General features: G+C 30.6%; 1 protein-coding gene across 12 annotated transcripts in view; it reads left to right on the forward strand.

Moving 5' to 3' along the window:
- The window catches only part of LOC115210389 (bone morphogenetic protein 1), a 2,987,986-nt gene that overhangs the window by 2,358,592 nt on the left and 608,536 nt on the right, over nucleotides 1-20,858 (forward strand). For all 12 annotated transcript variants that reach the window (XM_029778966.2, XM_029778967.2, XM_029778971.2 and 9 more), the window contains one exon: nucleotides 3,028-3,236. In XM_029778966.2, the coding sequence (XP_029634826.1) occupies nucleotides 3,028-3,236 (209 nt within the window). The remainder of the gene's footprint in view (nucleotides 1-3,027; nucleotides 3,237-20,858) is intronic.

Genomic DNA, 20,858 nt, shown 5'->3' on the forward strand with positions numbered 1-20,858 from the left:
TGGAAGACAGACATTAAAGGATGATGGTGATGATGATGTGGTGTCCTGTAATATTTCTTGAATTGTGAGTTACTGCTGAATGCTTCCTTGGTTTCTTCTCTCTAAGAGCTTATGTTAAAGCTAAATTCATTGATGCAACTCATCCACAACAAAATAAGTATATATGAAGATTGTTAAATTGGTGTACCTTTAAGCCTCTAAGAACAATGGCTATAAAAGGATTTATTATAATTGTTTCTCTTACTTAGCTACTGTTATTAGTTTTAAGAAACTGATACTGTCTTTTTGACTATCTACTACCGAGTCATAAATCATGACAAACTTGGAATGTTGAGACAAAATATGCAATCTTTCAATTTTTGAATTATGGCCACATTATTAAAACTTTTTATTGATAATAAATGTATCCATTAAATTACTTACCATGGTACAGTTATAATTTGCTCATTATGAATGTTTTGTCCCAGCATACTCTTGGACATAATGGTTCAAATGAACTAAAAAAAAAATTTAAAAAAAAAGGAAAAACCAATAACTACTTCATATAGCCACTGTTTCTGAATACAAACCTAATTTAATTATACAAGATATGTTGAGAATTTTATTGAATAGGAGGCATTTACAGAGAATGCTTAGTGTGACTGAAAGATATGGTCCACTAATATGGAAAACCCTTCAATTAAGTTGATGATACTGCACCATGGTACCATGTCCTTGCAGAAAATTCTGGAATAATAAATCATAAACAAGTAAATAGTAAAAATGATAATTATGCTACTTCCTGAACCATATATTTCCATATTTTTCTCAACTTCTATGAATAATAATCAATACATATATATTTTTTTACATTTTATACATTATACAAGTTCTTTTTTTTATATTATATATATATATGTGTGTGTGTGTTTATATATATATATATATATATACTTTCTTCCAATATTCTTCCCAATTCCTTTTCTTATGAATTGCAACTATGTCAACAAACTTAAAGAAAAACAAAGAATATTCACAAATGTGAAAGGAAGTTGTTTATCTAGAAAAACCTGACAGCTTAGCTAAATAAACACCATTAGACTCTTCAGAATATTTATATATAAAAAAATAAATAAAAAAGGAAGATAAAGAAAGAAAAGAAAAGGAAAAGCTTTCAACAGGAATTGAAAAATATAGCAAACAATTTAATATTTTGTCACTTCTGTTTAAGTTTTGTTATTGCTTGATATAATTTGAATTCTTTCTTTGGTTTCCCATTTGGGATCTTGGCACCATCATAATCATTACTACCACTACCACTACTGTCATCAGTGGTATCATCATCACTACCATCATCATTAACATCATCACCACCACCACTACCACCATCATCATCATCGTCATTTGTTTCAGTTTGCTTTTTTTTAATCAGAAACATGTAGATTTCTTTGCTTGTGTGCTTACTGTAGTTTTATGAAGATGAGCTTATTTTGAATTTACATTTAGCTTTTCCATTCAGACAATTGATAAACCTTGTTTCTAATTCAGTTTGATATAATTTTATTCCTTTTTCTTTTAAAAAAGTTGCTCCCCAATTCTTTTTCCATGTATGTATGTATGTATGTTTGTGTGTGTGTGTGTGTGTGTGTGTGTGTGTGTGTGTATTCCATGTTACCTCTCATGGGTACTGTAGGATGCATCATCACTGATGCTCCTGAAATTTTGGAGGGTTTTAGGTCTTTCAACATCAGACCTCACCCTCAATCACTTGACCCAGCTCAGGCTGACAAAGCCGAACCCCAGCTAAAATAAGATCGATTTCTTTATTTAAATCCAACTTGTCACTTTCTCTCGAGCTTCATACATAGACTATATCCCTCCCCACCACCACCTTCTCTGATACATTGGTGATTCTAAGCCCATACATACATCCATACATTTCCATGTACCGAATTCACTTCCTATAAATACCTTGTGCCAAAGCATTTTGTTGTATTTTGTACATTAGGTTTGAAGGCACTTTAAGAATTCCTTTAGTTACTTCTCATCCACAAAGCAACAATGCATGAGTTTATTGTCAGTAAGATTGTAACTCAACTAAACGACCAACAACAATATTGAGTATTACTTAAATTTCAATGAACCTCTACATCGTCACATTCTGCTTGCTAGAAATAAATATCAGTCAAATTTGTGACCAACTTTAAAAGACAGAAAGGAAATGTTAAATATTTTGGTCTTTGACATTCATAAAGATAGAATGGTTGTAACTGGAACATCTTTGATCATAGGTTCACTCTATCATATTTGTCTTGTGGGTTCAACAGTAACAACAACAGCAATGCAAAATTAATTATTGTTTCAGTTTTTTTAAGAACACCTTTGAAGGAAACATTTGATTAAAATAAATATTGTTTATGTTCTCTAAAACTCTGATGGTTGATCTCAATCTGAAGTGAACTATATAGTGTAGCCTGATGATATTAATTGTACAAGTTCTGAAACCTTAAAAATATTCAGTATTAATATCCGCTCACATCAACTTTCACAGTAGAAATCATGGTATTAACAAAATTCCTTTGCAGACATGATTAACTTGATAATTAGAGAAAATTGCAATAACTCTTTGCATTGTCTGTTTTTAATGAATTATTCACAATTACACAACTTAGAAATGTTTTAAATGAAGTGAGAACTGCATAATTATTAAGATCATGAAGCCTTATAAATGTGCTTTATACATATTTCAAGTTGGGGTAAATAGGTTACACTGAAAAATTATATGTCTAATTTCTGACAAAGAATACTAAAGAATAGAAAATATTTATGATAAATAGCTGATATTATCTGCAGAATATTCCATACAAAGTTTTGCTTCAGATGAAGTCATCATCATTATTATTACAGCAACTCATAATTTAAATTTTTTTGTAGATTTCAAGTTCAGAATTTGGTAAATGATTTTTGCACTTAAAGTTGTTGATTGTTGAAACTGCCAAATTATTCACTAGTAATTAATTGTTTTATTATTTTTATATTATTTTCCAGGTGTACAGACTTTTTAAAATTCTTCTTGGATCTCGATCGAGCAGAAGTGAACCAATACAGTAGCTGGAATTATGAAGTGTGTGGCAACATTAGCACCATACAAAAGAAACATTATTCATCTGGACGCAGTCTCATCTTAGAATTTCATTCTGATACGGGCCCTGGAAATTACACTGGATTTCGAGGAATATTCCAGTTTTTAGACAAAAGTAAGTGATGACTAAAAATTAAAAAAAAAAAACAAAACAATGTTGACCTTAAATTATTTTAATCACAAATTATACTAAAGTATTTGTTTATACCTTACCTTGTTACAGTTTTCACCCATAATCGCTATCAACAAATATAGAAAGAAATATTAATGTTAAATTTATCAAACTATTTTTACATCATATTCCAGCTTGCAGTTTTTGACCTTATGCTTAATAGGGTAATCACCAAAATATATTAACGACTGAAACCGTAGCAAGTTTTGCTAGTTAAGAAAAAAATAAAGGCAATTATTTCAGAATTTTTAGAAAATTTCTTAGTTTCATCCATAACTATCAGCAAATAAGTGAAAGTTGATTACTCTTTTTTCTGACATTTTTTTGCATGATATTTCTTCAGGTACATATTGGGTTCCAAAGCATTTAATTAATTTAAATTAAGAATATTTATTATACTCACAATAGAAATTAATCAACTGGAAATATTCTTAAACATTCTCTTAATATACTTACAGTTAAAGTATAAATGAGAATTAGACATATCAAATATGTTTAAATCCCTCAAATGTGCTGAAAGGTAGCTTGGAAGGTATATATAAGAATTTTAAATCTAAATTTCTAGTGTATAAGAAATGAAATGTTTTCTGGGGTTGTTTTTTTTTATGATATTCAATATTAGATGAAACTGGGGATTATTTTAAGTAATATTACTTAGATAGCAACAACTTATGAGAAGATATGATAAACACTATTTTTTGTAATTTATTCTGTTGTTAGGATCAGAAAGAACAAGTGATATACACTTGTGTTTATCATAATTTCTCTCACATTTACTCTGTATATCATAACCAATAATAGTACTTAGTGGCAGCCAAACCATTGTACTGGAAGCAGACTGGTTTATGATAATATATATGTAGTTTCAAATTGAATGGCTGTGTGGTAAGAAGCTTGTTTCCCAACTACATGGTTCTGGGTTCAGTCCCACTGTTTGGCACCTTTGGCAAGTGTCTTCTACTATAGCCTTGAGCCAACCAAAGCCTTGTAAGTGGATCTGGTAGACTGAAACTGAAAGAAGCCCATCATATATATATATAGATGTATATGTATGTATGTATGTATGTATGTATGTATGTATGTATGTATATGTCCCTCTGCCCCCACCATCACTTGACAACTAATGTTCGTGTGTTTATGTCTCCATAAAGTAGTGGTTCAGCAAAAGTGGTTGATAGAATAAGTACCAGGCTTACAAAAAAAAAAGAAAAAGAAAAAAAGTCCTGGGGTCGATTTCTTTGCCTAAAAGGTGGTGCTCCAGCATGGCCGCAGTCAAATGACTCTAACAAGTAAAAGAATAAAAGAATATATGTATACATACACACATTCATACACATATATAGATAATATAAAGGTTTACACAAAGTATATTTCTTATATATATAATAATGAGTTATGAGAAGTATAAACTTCAGTCCTTTTGGTAGTTATATGTTGTAAGTGTTATTGACTTTAAAATCTACCTTTCCATTTTAAAATGTTAAAGATGTCACTGTAAGAAATTCATTTTTGAGATATAATGTAAATTTTATTTGCGATAAATGCCAATTTGAAACAGAAAAATAGAAACAGGACCTTTAAGTATAGATATATAACATTTAAATGGTGACAACATTACTGATTATACTACAGATTCACTGCCATTTCATCTCCTGAATCAGATACTATATTTGGTTTTAGCCGTTTTTAACTGTACTAATTTATCTCCACTAGGTAATTTATCAGTCACTTAACACTGCTAGGACAGGCTTGTTCAGCACAGTTGGTTCAATGTTTATGATGAAAAATTACATCTGTCTGTACATTTGAGTATCTGCTTATGAATTACTTGGATCAAGTATATTTATTGTCAAATAACACTTGTAATCATAATCAATCAAACATGATGTTAAAATGGTACTATTTTAAAATAAAAGGAAAATTATCATGGTGTGTATTCATCTGTATATCCATCCTTTCTTACATAAATATTCAAGCACACATTCACACATATATGTGCACATGCAAATACAAATATAAGAGGCATTTAAGTAGGTGTGTGTGCTTAACGGTACCACTTACATTTACATATACATAAACCCTCATATACATATATATGTAATATATGTATATTATCAACAATGTTTAAACATCCATTGTTCTATGTTGGTATAAACATGACAAACAATTTGCATATGTCTAATATAATCTCACAGTAAAATAATTTTGGCACTAAAACTGCGAGTTGGCAAGAAATCTTTCTTGTTCAATATGACATTATCGATATATAAACATAGATTCACATCAGCTGGTATCAATATGACAATTTCTGATGAAAATTAATTAGCTAAGCCTCTTCTCAATAATAGAGCTAATTAATTCATTCTATAAAAGTTTATTTAATATCCCTTTCTTTTTATTTTGAAATGTGCTTGACTGAAAACATCTGAAATCTTCCATTGGTCCATTCTCCTATGAAGGCCAGCAGGCTAACTACATTGATAAAACATTGATGTAAACTATCTTCCTCCATTTCTCATTGCACATATAGTTATCTGTACTTGTTGTGTAGCCACAAATGGCACTTCTTGTACAGATGCATTAAAGATTAACTATAAAACATAATTTACTCTGATCTTGAGCATTGTACATGTTTTCTTTTTCCATAACTCTATATCTACTTTTGCACCATCCTGTATGTTTGGAAAAGAGACGATATGGTTACAGTTGCAATGCTTGTTCAAGACAAGCCTGGTGTTAACCATTTGCCTTCCCTGTGTGTAACACATGATATACAGGGCATAATTCCCTGGTGTTCATGAACCATTTATGATACATATTCCCATTTCTTTCAGCCACTAGAGTAATTTGGGAATTATGACAAGAACACTTTTATATCACTCAGAATGTGTTAAACAATGGTTAGCTAAGAGTCTGAAAACAAACATGTATGTTTAGAACAAACTTATGAAAATGCTTTGGACACAAACAAAAATAACATTGATTTCTTTGTTGTAGTTTGTGCAACAGTGAAATGCTAACAGAATACTGAGCCATATTCAATTCATCTACACTATTGAACCTTATTGCTCTCTTTCTGATGTTGATAGAAAAGACATTTCAAAGTTTTGCTCATATTCATTTGATCATATTGAAATTGACACAAATGTCATTTTCCCTGATCGTAGCTTGGATTATCTGCATACAGAAATTCCTCTCAAACATTTAATCCTGAATTTCTTTGTAATAATAGCAAAGACATCAATGAGGTCACAAGTGCAGAAGACAGAACAGGAATGAAAGTTATCTTGAAACACATTTTTTTTAAAGTTTGAAATATTTCAATGCTCTTAATGTTTTTATGCAACATATTGACTTATTTTATGATGCCTGCTATTCTACATAAGCCTAATTTCTAAATCTCTGTCTACTTTTAATGTACACTTTTCTTATTTCTTACACTTCGTATACATCAAGCTTGTCATTTGTATATTACTACCTCACATACTGTGATCCACTTCATTTCTAAGTACCTTGAGCATTTTCAATTGAACATCTGGGTATCCGATAATACTGGGTTATTTCTTATTCAACCCAGCTATATATCACTCTTAATAATGTTTGTACAAAGAAATTAGGCAAATGATTTTTAAGTTGGTTTTCAATGGGTCATAATTGACTTTAAGTTTTCCTGAAACTTTTATTCATGAGTGAAAGAGCTCAAGTAAGAGCATTGTTCTCATCTTCATTGCCATCAAATTACTCATTTGTCTATCACTATAGAATATTAACAAGACACAAATTACACTGGAACTTTGTGCCATTAACTGACAATAGTCTTTCCCAGTTATTAAGAAGTCATTAAATTTACCTTAGTAGCTGGTAATAAAAATTCTACAAATAAATTCTGTTTAAAATTGCTTAATCTTCAGCATATGATATTAATTACGTCCAGAAATTTTCCTAATCCTTTCATTCTTAATGCTGTTCTCTGTAGAAATGGTCATGTTAATTGAGAAAGAAGGCTGCATATATTCTTTATAGCCTATGTGTCATTGACTCTTGATATTCTCCTTTGTATAGTGGTTCTCACAAAAGTATAGCATAAGGTTAATACGTATCTAAGAATGGAAATATCTCTCACCTACCTCAGTATATTTCATTGGTGTTCCTCTACTCTTGATGAAAACTTAACATTTTTTACCTCAGCACCTACCTTTCCTTTTTTTTTATATATCTCAAGATCTCATATATATATATATATATTATATATATATATATGAGATGTAGTCAAAAAGTATCCAATCTTTAGCCAAAATACAAGTAATATTAAAGAACTCACCATTTTGATTTAGTTTCCCTCAAAGTATTTCTCTTGGGCATCTACGCATTTCTGCCAGCATTCCTGCCACTGCTGGAAACATTTCTGGAAGTCACTTTTTGGGATGCTGTAGAGCTGTGCCATCGAATTTTGCTTAATGTCCTCTATTGATTCAAATCTTCTCCCTTTGAGTTTTGGGAATAGTTAAAAGTCACATGGATCCAAGCCTGATGAACAAGTGATGAGGAATTTTTGGATGGTGTGGGCAGAATGAGTGGGTGTGTTGTCATTGTAGAGTTGCCAGTTCTTTGCTGCCCACAGGTCAGGTTGTTTACTCCACACAGCTTCACGAAAGTGACAAGGAATACCCAGGTAGCATTCTTTGTTAATTGTCTGGCCACAATGTGGCTCATTGTCCACTGAGGTGTGGCCGTCTTTGAACCGAAAGGGCGGATACTTTTTAACTACACCTCATATATATATATATATATATATATATATATATATATATATATATATATATATATATATATATACATATATATTCCAGTTATTTTCATGTACCATACAAAATAATATTCTGAACAATACAATAAGTTTCTATAATAGTATCAACTGACGTCATGTATTATAGTTTTTACCTGTATACTTATATCCTCTTAAACCGTAATTTGCACGTATGCTTGTTTTCAATGGTCAGACTTGACTATACAAATATATACCTCACTAATCATGCATATAACCCTTTTTGGAATCTGAGACCATTTTTCAATTAGTTTTTTTTCCTCAAATACTTCTATTTAAACTTTTAAAAATATGAAGCTGGCAGAGATATGGCACGATGCTAGTTGCTTAATTGTATCTACTTGTTAGCAAGACACATTCTTAGATTTACTACTGTTTTGTTTATCAGTATCTTTTAATACTTATATTTTTTTGGAAAGGATAATATATCTTATAATACAAATTTTATTTGTGTCTATGTGTATATATATTTGTTTATGCAGACATGCTTATGTTAACATTGTGTATGGGTGTCTATTCATATATCTATATCATATATTTTCAAATCTCTTCAATCTTTTTCTTTCTATATGTCACATAAGGAAGTGAAATGGTTAAGTCAAATGAGCTGTAGTGAGAATGCATTGTGGTACACGTTCTGGCACCCTGTACTTTGAGTTCAAATCTTGATGTCTCACTTCCTCTTTGTCTGTCTGTCTGTCTGTCTAAGACAGTATTTCTCAACCTTTTTACCATTGAGTACCCCTTAAAATAAATTGCATGTTTCAAGGAACTCCTGCACAAAAAGAATATATACCATATATTTCCTGTGCTTTTTCATCATAGTTCATGTGGTAAATATCATATTATATATATATATATTGATAACATAATAGGTTAGATAGCATGATGTCTATATTACAATATTACAATAACCAATAATATGCTGTGCTTGATTAGTACTATTACAATCAGGAAATTAGCATTAGCTTATCTCACTCTTTCTTGCTGAACCCCTACGAACCTTTTGTTGAACCCTAGTGTTCTAGGGAACCCCAGTTGAGAAATGCTGGTCTAAGAAATCAACTGTGGCCATCTGGAAAAGATGATCTCCATTGGATTAAATAAAATGGCCTATGCATGTCATATATCACCACAGTAACAGTTTAGATCCAAAGGCAATGTAATCATCATCATCATTTCATCATCACGTTCCTTTTTCTATATGAATTGTATGTTTGTGTGTGTGCACATGGGTGTATGAATGTGTATGTATATGTGTATATGTATGCATATATATGTGTGCATATATATATATATATATATATATATATATATATATGTATGTATGTATGCACGTGTGTGTGTATGCCAATTCTCCTTGTATTGAATCACGATGAATACATTTCAGAAATTTAGTAGTTTTATTTTATTTACTATGCATCTCATTCAGTGTCAGTATTATTATCATACCAAATGCAGCAATGAAATTTGGAATACTATTTTTCTATTCTTAGGAAAGTACATTAACTTTCAGAAATAGGTTTTATAAATCAGGATTTAAAGACATAATCATAATCATTCTTCAACAAAACTGTATTCATTGCATGTGTTTAAAATTAATACTACATTAGATAAAACTAATTAATTTTTCTGTTTTATTAGATGTTCCAGTAATCACAGGTTTTCTTATAGCATTACTGTATCACTTCCTATTGCAGTCCTTTTTTGCTTTATGGCATTAGTTTGTTGCATACTGTTATCCATAGTTTCAATTTTCTTTTTTTGATAACCTGCCACTAAAAGTGCAGTGCAAATTTCTTTTGGAATCTCAGAAATGTTCCTATAATGCAACAAATGGTGCTCTTAGCAGTTGGTGCACTTTATTTCACCAAATGATAGCAGGTGGATCCTAGATATTAAATCTCATGGTTTGATGACAGCTGTTTTAAATAAGCAGGGAATGATTTTCCAGGCAGTAGTGGAGGTTATAATATATAATTTACATACAACATATATCTATCTATCTATCTAACCATAACCCCTCTCTCTCTCTCTCTCTCTGTCTGTATATATATATATATATATATATATATGCATACACACATCTATATATACATATATATATATATATATATATATGTGCATGCATGCACACACATAATTATACACATATTCATAGTGCACATACTTATTCATGTATGCAAAATGCGTGATTTCTTTTTTTACTCTTAGAGTTTTGTTAAGTGATCAGATAATGAGCTCTGAGTAATATCACAAAAAAATTATTAAAACTGTTATAAGTGTTTTCTATGAAGTGGGTGTTCAAACTGTTGATAAACAAGTTTGGATTGATATCACCTATTGATAACATGCTAGATCCAAAATAATGAGCAGTTTGTTTAAGAGTTTCTAGCATTTTTGTTGATTTTAATTTTTTTTTTATTTAATAAAATATATACTAGCTTATCACAAGACTATAGATATGCTCAAATGATTGTGCTTGCATTTCTTTTTATGTATCTCCCATTTTTTTTATCTCCTTTGTAACAAAATAAGATCTGGTTGCTTTGAAATTCTAAAAGGTTTTTTTGTCAGTTTAGATAGGGTTGAAGCAACTCTGTTGCCATGAGCATGTTCATATTCATATGTGCATTCTTTGTCAGTGGATGTAAACAGAAAAAGATACCTATGTTTTTAAATTTTTGGTTTAATCTAATCAACACATTCTAGTCTTTTCTGCACTTTGAGAAGAAAGCTCACTCTTTTTAGGTTATTTTATAAGTGTTTTTGTTATATAGTCATGTGACTTTACATATGGATGATGTACACATAATTACAGTATCAAATCTGTAGCTTTTATATTAATTTCATACATGTTATCATTGTTTGCAACTGTTAGGGAGATTTCTGTTGCCTAATAGCTGAGGCATTTCAATACGCTGTGCTACTGGCATTCATTCTTGAATATGCATTTTATTCTTATATCATTCTCTGAGTACTAGTAAAGTAAACTTGAATATCATTTAAAATGAGAAAGGCATATTGAAATGAAAAATATACAAAGGCTTTATTTATAATAAACTAAAAATATAAAGAAATAGGAATAATGTTGAACTTACTTTGTTGCCAACATTCAATATACTTGTAGAGAACATCAGGTTTGTTGCATTTACATGTAACAGGTTCATTTTTATAGGTATTGCTATTTATGAAACTGTAGAAAGTTTTCTTCCTCAAATACTTATTTGCTTCTTTTAAAGTAGTGGTTCTCAACCAGGGTTCATATGATTCTTGGGGACCCATATAAGATTTTGTTGTAAAATTTATGTGCAATAAACTGGTTATATTTCTACAATAGTGGCTATGTGGTAAGATGCTTCCTTCCCAACCACATGGCTCTGGGTTCAGTCCCACTGTGTGACATCTTGGGCGAGAGTCTTCTACTATAGCCTCAAGCAGAACAAAGCCTTGTGAGGGGATTTGGTAGAAGGAAACTGTGAGAAGCCTGTCACATATATATATATATATATATATATATATATATATATATATATATATATACATATATATATATATATTTAACAATGATAAATCTCAGAGCGAGTTATAAACAGTAGCGGTAACATTGTTATATATATTATATATATATATATATATATATATATATATATATATATATATATATATATATATATATTTACATATTTATGTGTGTATATCTTATGTCTGTGTTTGTTCCCCACACATCACCTGGCAATCAATGTTGGTGAGTTTACATCCCCATAACTTAGTGATTCGGCAAAAGACACTGATAGAATAAGTACTAGGCTTACAAAGAATAAGTCCTGGGATCGATTTCTTTGACTAAAACCCATTAAGGTTGTGCTCCAGCATGACCACAGTCCAACGACTGAAACAAATAAAGAATAATGCACAAAATATTTGAACAAATTTTTTACGCAATTCCTAATAATATTTAATTATGAGGATATTGTAGGATTTTTTAAAACATTGAATGGTTATGGAAATCCATCGAAGTAAAAGAGAAATCAAAGAGGTCCATAGATAAAATTTGTTCAGAACTACTCTTCTAATGCATTGATTCTTGTGGATTGTTTTATGTGCTGGTTATTTTATATTACCATGGCTTTAAGGAAGTTATGGTGTTCAGCAATTGAAACTCTTTCATATTAAGAATATTTTATCGGTAAATTAGTTCTTTCACTCATTAGGTATTTGATAACCATCTTCTGTGTTTGATTGGTGATAGAATGTCATTATGCTATCATTATTATAAACTTGTCCTTTAGTTATGCATTCATATATGACATTCTGAACATATACACATGTATTTCTTATTAAAGATTCAGTTCTGGATTCAATGTTTATTGATTTCTTCAAAATTATACATGATGCTGTTACTTTACTTATGAGAATACTTATGATATATACTCATTTCTAACTTATGAAGAAAAAATAATTTGGATATTATAAAGCACCTATATTTAAATTGTATCATCCAGAATATGTTTATTAGACTGGTACGCTTTGTCTCAATGGAATCGATGCATTTTAAGTAAGAGTGTGAATATTCATAAGATTATACACACTGTTATTTTTGGTATTATTCTCTTCTCATTCCTGTCTTTGGTAGAAATTCTGTTTAATGGCGGGTCTAACAGAAAAAATACACGTAATGCATTGGATGGTTCACCAAGGAATGTTTCCAGTAAACAATTTGTTGAGAAGAATTTATATTCATGACATAATCGCATAATTTGATGTTTGTTTATCAGTGTTAGTTGGTGCATCTTTAATAGAGATTGGCACATTGATTTAATTTATGCAGTTTAATTAAAATGAGAATAAATATTGCCTTTCTTGATGAACTTTGATGCATTTTATGTGCATGTACTTGTATACTCACAGCAAATATTGTATATACTGAAATATACATTAAAGATATGCTGTGTGCATATATTAATATAGAAATTTATCTAGATATTTTACATTTAAAAGTCTGCTTTTAATTAATTTATGTAATATTTTAGCTAGTAGTATTATGGTTTTCCAAATACAATTATCAGATTCAAATGTTTTATAACAAAATAGCTGTTAGATTAATATATAAGTTTTACATTTTCATAAACATTTTTTAGTAAATAATATTCAATTCCAGAAGAACAGGCTATTAAATTTCTTTCAATACTGTAATATGTTTTGTTTCCTAACTTTATAATATATATATATATATATATATATCTTTATTTTAATGCTTGATTGATGCAGTCTTTTCTTTTCTTATCTGTCATTTTCATTTAGCAAGAGCACTTCATTTCTGAAGAAATATTTCTGAATTGCTTCAGGAAGTATTTTCAAAGTGGTTGATGAATCTCAAACTTTGAATATTGATCTACATTCATTACCACTGAGATTAGAGTAAGAGAAAACTTTCCATACACGTGATGATATAGCAAACAAATTTTTCTCACCAAAGTTTTGTGGTTGATGTTAATATTCTAAGGAGAACACAAATCAGAAGACTTCTTTGAATATACCTAATGACAGTCTTTTTCATATAAAGCATTGAGAATTAACTTCAGCATGTTTTTTTTGTTTTTTATTGTGACTACAAAATTAAAAGTACACCATTGACCTTTTACCTTTAAATTCAGATTTTTTCAGTTTAATATAGTAGAATGCAATAATTTTTATTACTATAATCACCATTGACAACATAATCACCATCAATCCCTTATTCTAAATTTCTGGAATCAATAAAATCAGTACCACTAACATATATTCATTATTGAGGCCGACTTATAAATTTAGCATCAATTTTGTTGATAAAAACCCTATTTATAATTGCCATGATCTTGCCTTATAACTTAAATTAATTTTGAATATTTAATCTAAATTCATGAACAAAAGTTGTTTTCTTAGACATTTAAATTATATACTTTGATTATATGATGACGATGATGATAAATGATCATCATCAATCCTATTGTCATTATGATCATATCTAAGTTCTTCCTCCTTGTCATTACCATTGTCTTTTCTTCCCTCACAATTTCTTCACCTCCTCATTGTCATCATCATCATCATCATCATCATATGTATCACATCACCAACATCTTCATTAACTCTCGTTTGATTTTATATAGAATAGTAATCAACAGATTGATACAACATTTTGAATTATGCTCAAGCACACACACACACACACACACACACACACACACACACACACACACACACACTATTTCAAACTCTTTATGTATATACATATATAAATCTCTCTCGCTTTCTTTCTATATCTATCTGTATATCCATATAACTAGCTGTGTGTGCATGTGTATATGTATGCATAGCTATAAAATATGCATATATTTGTACACATGCTTGTATATAAATATTAATGCATTGATCTAGATATGCTTTTATTAATGTGTTTGTGTGTATATCTACATATATATAAATGTAAATATGTTTTAATCAGCTATGTGTTGATATTAATACTAATATGCATATATTCAATAAGCACTGAAGACTTATAAGAATATCTAATAATAATATAAAATAGGTACGAATGTATTAACATAATAAACCACTATGGTTGTAAACAATATCATGTCTCTTAAGCTTTTGATTTGTTGAACAAATCCCAGCTCTGAGCAAAGTTTCTCCATATTACAAAGGTGTGTAAGGCAATGAACTTGTAGAATTATTGGCATGCCATGCAAAATGCTTAACAACATTTCACTTATCTTCACGTTCTGAGTTCAAATTCCATCAAAGTCGATTTAACTTTCATTCCTTTCGGTTTGATAAAATAAGTTCCAGTTGAGTATTTGGGGTCGATGTAATCCCCTCTCATGAAATTGCTGGCCTTGTACCAAAAACTGAAATCAGTATTACAAAAGTGTGTGAGCATGCAATTTTGTTTCTCTGTGTGTGTGTGTGCATGCAGACACACCTGCTTTCCCCCTTATACACAATTGCACTAATACATACATGCAGATATTGATATTAATTCATATTCTTGTGTGTGGTATGTGTGTGTGTGTGTGTTGTGTGTGTGTGTGTATTCTTACACACAGATGTAGCTATATAGAGAGGTAGATAAACAGTCAAATCGATAGATGGATTGCTATATAAATAGATACATAGGTGAAGAGAAAGAGAGAAATAGAGAAATAGAGAAATACACTAATACTTACTCATGGCGATATTGATATTAATATGTTATCATATGTTTTTTTTTATGTGTATATGTATGTATACAGATGTGTGTGTGTCTGTCCATTTGTGAATGTTCATGTAAACTGAGCACTCTAAGATATACACAGATTAATATTAATATCAATCCTCATACACACACACATCACACACATGCCAGCACGTGTGCATTATCATTCCGTTTTGCCTGATAATTTCCCTTTCAGTGGGATTCAGCATAAAATAACGACAGTTTTTCTGATATAGCTTATTGATTCGAAGTCATAAGCAGGCAGGCAAGGAATTTTTTGAAGCATTTCAGTTTATATTTGATGCCTTTTATATTTTACATTTATATATTACATTTTACATGCCTTGAATATATTTTAGTGATAAAATTAAAATACGTTCAGGTATTGCATTGATATATGCAGAGTATTCTTACATATTTCATAAGTTTGCGTAGATTTTTGATATGCAGTAATGTGGATCCATCTTAAAGGGGGTCAGTAATCTATTTAAATATATTTAGAAGCTGGTATAAATTGTTAAGTCAATATAGTGTAGGATGTAAAAAAAATTGATATATATTTTTCTATATTCATCCTATGATCATCCCTTAGTTAAAAAAAAAACCCAAGAAAATATATGGTATTAATAAGGAAATAGGTAAAATACACACACAGAAAAGCATATTTATGTGAATGTGAACATATACATATGTTTGTACAAACGTTCTCTTCCACATGCACACTCACACATGTGTATACTAGCATACTTGTGTATATATATAGATTTCTAGATGTATTTATAGTTACCTTTGAGTGGGTATGAGTGTGCAGATATTTATATGCATTTGTCAATACTTAGACTATTTGTATGAATGTCTCTCTCTCTCTCTCTTCCTCATTCTGCCACTCTGCTTCTTACCCAGTGAGTGTGTGTATGTACATTTCATATATTGCTTATAAAACAATATTAATTTATATAATGCAATATATATATAATATGTAAATTTATATAGAGTATATTACACATAGTTATGTTATAAAAATATTTTATATATAATATAATGTGCATTGTATATTATATATTAAATAAGATTTAATATAATATACTGTGTGTGTGTGTGTCTATATATATATATGTGTGTGTATATGTATATATGAGATGCAAACAGTAGGATCCAAAGGAATTTGAGATTGTAGCAGCTTATATCAGCAATTGATGTTTATAAACAGTTAATATATATAAACTCTGTGTGTGCGTGTGTACACTATATAACATGGGAAAACATAACATAATATTTGGACTGTATATAACTATCAATTGCCAATGTAAGCAGCTGCATGCTCATCTGGATCCTACAGTTTGCTTCTCTTGTGCATACTCATTCACATACACACAGAGACATGCATGCACGCATGCATACACACACATACATATTGACATTAGGAACAACATCCAGTCATAAAAGCTATTGATAGCAAAAGGGAACGTAATGCTTCAACTCATCTAAGAAGGCAGTACTTCAATATAAGCTATGATTGTGGATCGTGTCATTCCTTGTGACCCATGCTTGCATAAGAAAAAGTGGATGCAAGAGACTTGGTCAATGTAGATTTTAGAGTTACTAGGTCAGATATTTATGTTCCATTTTGATATGGTTACTGTGCCCGGGTGCCCTTCCTAGTGCTATTATAGTATATGTGTGCATGTGTGTGTGAGTGTATATGTGTGTCTTTATGCTTGTGTTTGACCCCTACTCCCACTTGGCAACCACTGTTGATTTGCTTATTTTTATTTATTTATGCACCCTTTTCAAGCTTAGCCAACCTCATAGGCCCAGTTTCCCGGTTTCTCTGGCGTATGTGTTCCCCCCAGCTGGACGGGATGCCAGTCCATTGCAGCGTTACTCATGAAACAGGAAGAAAGAGTGAGAGAATGTTGGGTCGAAAGAGTACAACAGGGGTCACCACTACCCCCTTCTGGAGCCTCAGGTGTTTTCGCTCAATAAACACACACAACGCCCAGTCTGAGAATCAAAACTGCGATCCTTGAGCCGCAAGTCCGCTGCCCTAATCACTGGGCCATTGCACCTCCACATTATTTTGCTTACCTCCTTGTAAATTGGCGATTCAGCAAATAGAGACCTATAGAATAATTAACAGGATTAAAGAATAAGTTCTGGTGGTTGATATGTTCAACTAAACACTTCAAGGCAGTATGCCAGCATGGTTGTAGTTTAGTGACAGAAACAAGTAAAATCTAAATCAAGATTTTTTTTTCTTGTATGTTACTTAATATACTCCTTTTTATCTATATTGTTCACTGTCCTTGTTAAGTTTTTTCCTTTAGCTCATTTTTATTAAAAAAAAATTTTTGCATGTGTTTAAGTGCCTTATCTGCGAAAGTTAAGGTAGGACAATTGCTGAGCTGATGAAGCCTATTCAAGCAGAAATGCATGCCCACAGATGTCCTCTGAAGACAGTCATAATGTATTTTCCTGAAAGGAATGTCAATTTTGTAGAACTGGTTCTTGAGATTGTATCCACTTCCTGTGTAGCGTTGGTGTCATTTGCCATCAAGCAATTGATCTTCTTTTTCTGGAAGTACATATAATTTCAGTAACTCAAGAACATTTCTTGATGTTTGAACCTATATATATATATATATATATATATATATATATATATATATAAGTATATGTATATATTGGGTCATCTCATGAATAATGTGATTTCTTAATACTTCTTAATACTTCTTTTATACTCTCCATCATTTTCTACAATGTTCTTCCATATATCTGGTAGATATGCAAGGCCCCTCTTCCAAAATTTGCTTGTCCATGATGAAAAATACTCCACCAGTACTGTTTTGACCTTGTCTACAGAATTCATATATTTTCCTTCCAAATAATTTTGAAAACTGTGAAATAAATAATAATCAGATGGGGCAATTTTTGGTGAATATGGTGGGTGGAATATTGTTTCCAATTGAAACTGTTGCAGCCTTTGGAATGCCATCCTTCTGATGGAAGAACACTTTTTGTCTTGAAACCAAAGATGGTCCTTTTTCTTCACTGACTTAAGCTGCTTAGGCTCCTCACAGTAGATCTCCTTTGTTATTGTTTGGTTTGGGTTTAAATGTTCAAAGTCAACTAAACCGTTCATATCCCCAGATAACAACACCTTTTGTGAGTGAAGACCTTCTTTAGCCTGGAATGCTGGTGTTTCTCCTTTCCCTATCCACTGCCTTCAGTGTTTCACATTTTTATAGGGAACCCATTTCTCATCACCAGACACTATTCAATCCAAGAAAGATTCATTCATGAGACATGACAGCAGAGAAGAGCACACATTCACTCTCTGCACGTGATTAGAATTGGGAAGTTTGTTAGGAACCCATTGACCCAATTTTCTGATGACTTTTCTGATGGCACACAGGTGTCAAGCTTCTCTGCTAGTTTCTCAACAGTTATGATGGGATTTTGTTCCACCAGAGTTTGCAGGACATCCTCGTCAAGCTCCACAGATCTTCCAGGATGAGACTCATCTTCTAGGCTGTAGTTTCCAGCCCAGAATTTCTGGAACCATCATTGACTCTGGTTTACACTTATTGTCTGATCCCCATATACTACATTAATATTCCTCGCATTTTCTGTTGCATTGCTGCCTTTATTAAACTCATAAATCAAAATATGCCGAATATGCTCCTTTGTCACTTTCATTATAGCTTTGAAAGTATAACTGTTAAAATTGAACTGCACTCTTCAAAACTTTCACTATGAATAAGCACAAGGTAAAATTACTACCTGCTTTTATTGCAAGTTGATGCAGGTAGTTATCTCATTCCCTTCCAACTTTTAGTTCATGCAATTGAAAAAGACCGCATTATTCATGGGATGACCCAATTTATATTTATATGATATAATTACATTTATACACTCTGAAAATACTTTATTTGTTAGCAAAAGACAGAATTTCAGTTATTTTTACTGTATTTTAATGTTTGTGTGTATGTATTTATAGACTTAATTCTGAATGATATTTAATGAAAATTATTGATTCCTTACTGGTTGTGAAGTTTAAAATGGAAGATTTTTAAGGATAGAATTATAATTTATTCCTCCCTTTTTTTTGTGAAACTCTTGTTCAACACTTTCGCAGTATAATTAGTCATAAATAAAAATAATACAGATCTATTTCAATGTAGGCCTGAATATTTTGCTACATTCATTTTTATTCATGTGTCATTGTCTATTATGAATTTGTTTTGTATTTCCTACCCATTTTTTGGGGATATCACTTATATATGGTTTGTATCTGATGACTCTATGATATATCTCTTCTCATATTTTACTTTAAATTCTGTCTGTCAGTGAGCCTAAGTGTGAATAAATGTGAAATACCAGTGAAGATAAGTAAATATTTACTAGAATCTTATTGATGATATGTATTTGTAAATTTCTGAATAGTTCTATAATATATGTTTTTATACAGACGTGTTGTTGTTTATTTGTTTGACCATGTGTGTGTGGCAGGGAAGAGGAATAAATATATTTTAGAATACAAAACTCAATGTACATAATCTCAGAAATAGGATGAAATAATTTATTATACCTCAAACTTTACAATCATTAACTAAATTTTGTCTTGTTGGTTCATTATACTATTATAAGTGTTATGAATAATCAATTTGGTTCTCACTGAAGCATTTAAAAGCTGTTCATCTACTTCATTGGCTGGGCAGAATAATGAAATAGTTAGTGCATGACTGTTGTTAGGTGTCATGAATATTCAAAGAACTATGAACTATTCAAAATTCTTCTTCTATGAGTATGAATGATTTAAGTGTATATAAGTGTCAAGATTTAAAGCAACTTAGTCGCAGTTTCTGTGTTAATATTGCAAAAAAGTGAAGTAGCTTCTGTATTTTGTTAGTTACAAATTTCTCAGAAAGAAGTGGGATATGTTCTAGCTAAAGAATACTAATTCCGATATATGATTGAGGAAGATTTTATACTAGATCAGATGGGTTTTTTTTTCTCAAATAAACATAGTTGATAAATATTCTTTGACTGGTTGTATGTTCTTGAACTTAAGAATTTTCTATTATATATAGGAAAGGTGAAGTTTCTAAATTTTAAGTTCCAAATATACTTTTCTGATTTCTAGCTAGCATATTAAAAGTATAACTATGCAAATTGTAATTTCCTTTGATAGGGTTTGTTAAATCCATAAAAGGATAGTTCAATCATTTTGGACACACTTGTATTATTCAGTAGAATTACCAAATTTCATTTAAAAGACATATTATATTAATATAATTACATTTCACAGTGTTATTGCCAATTGTTGAAGATGTGTTTTTATTATTGAAGTTAGCTAATGCTATGACAAAATTTTCAATAGTGGAATTGTATATACTTCTATTGTATACATTTCTATTGCACATTTTGTTCTATACATGTTTTGGTTAAAATGTGTGTCTATGAGCTCTATCTAAATTAAGATCAGTGCTTTCACCTAAATTAT

This window comes from Octopus sinensis, linkage group LG4, assembly GCF_006345805.1.
Source record: "Octopus sinensis linkage group LG4, ASM634580v1, whole genome shotgun sequence".
Lineage (NCBI taxonomy): Eukaryota > Metazoa > Mollusca > Cephalopoda > Octopoda > Octopodidae > Octopus > Octopus sinensis.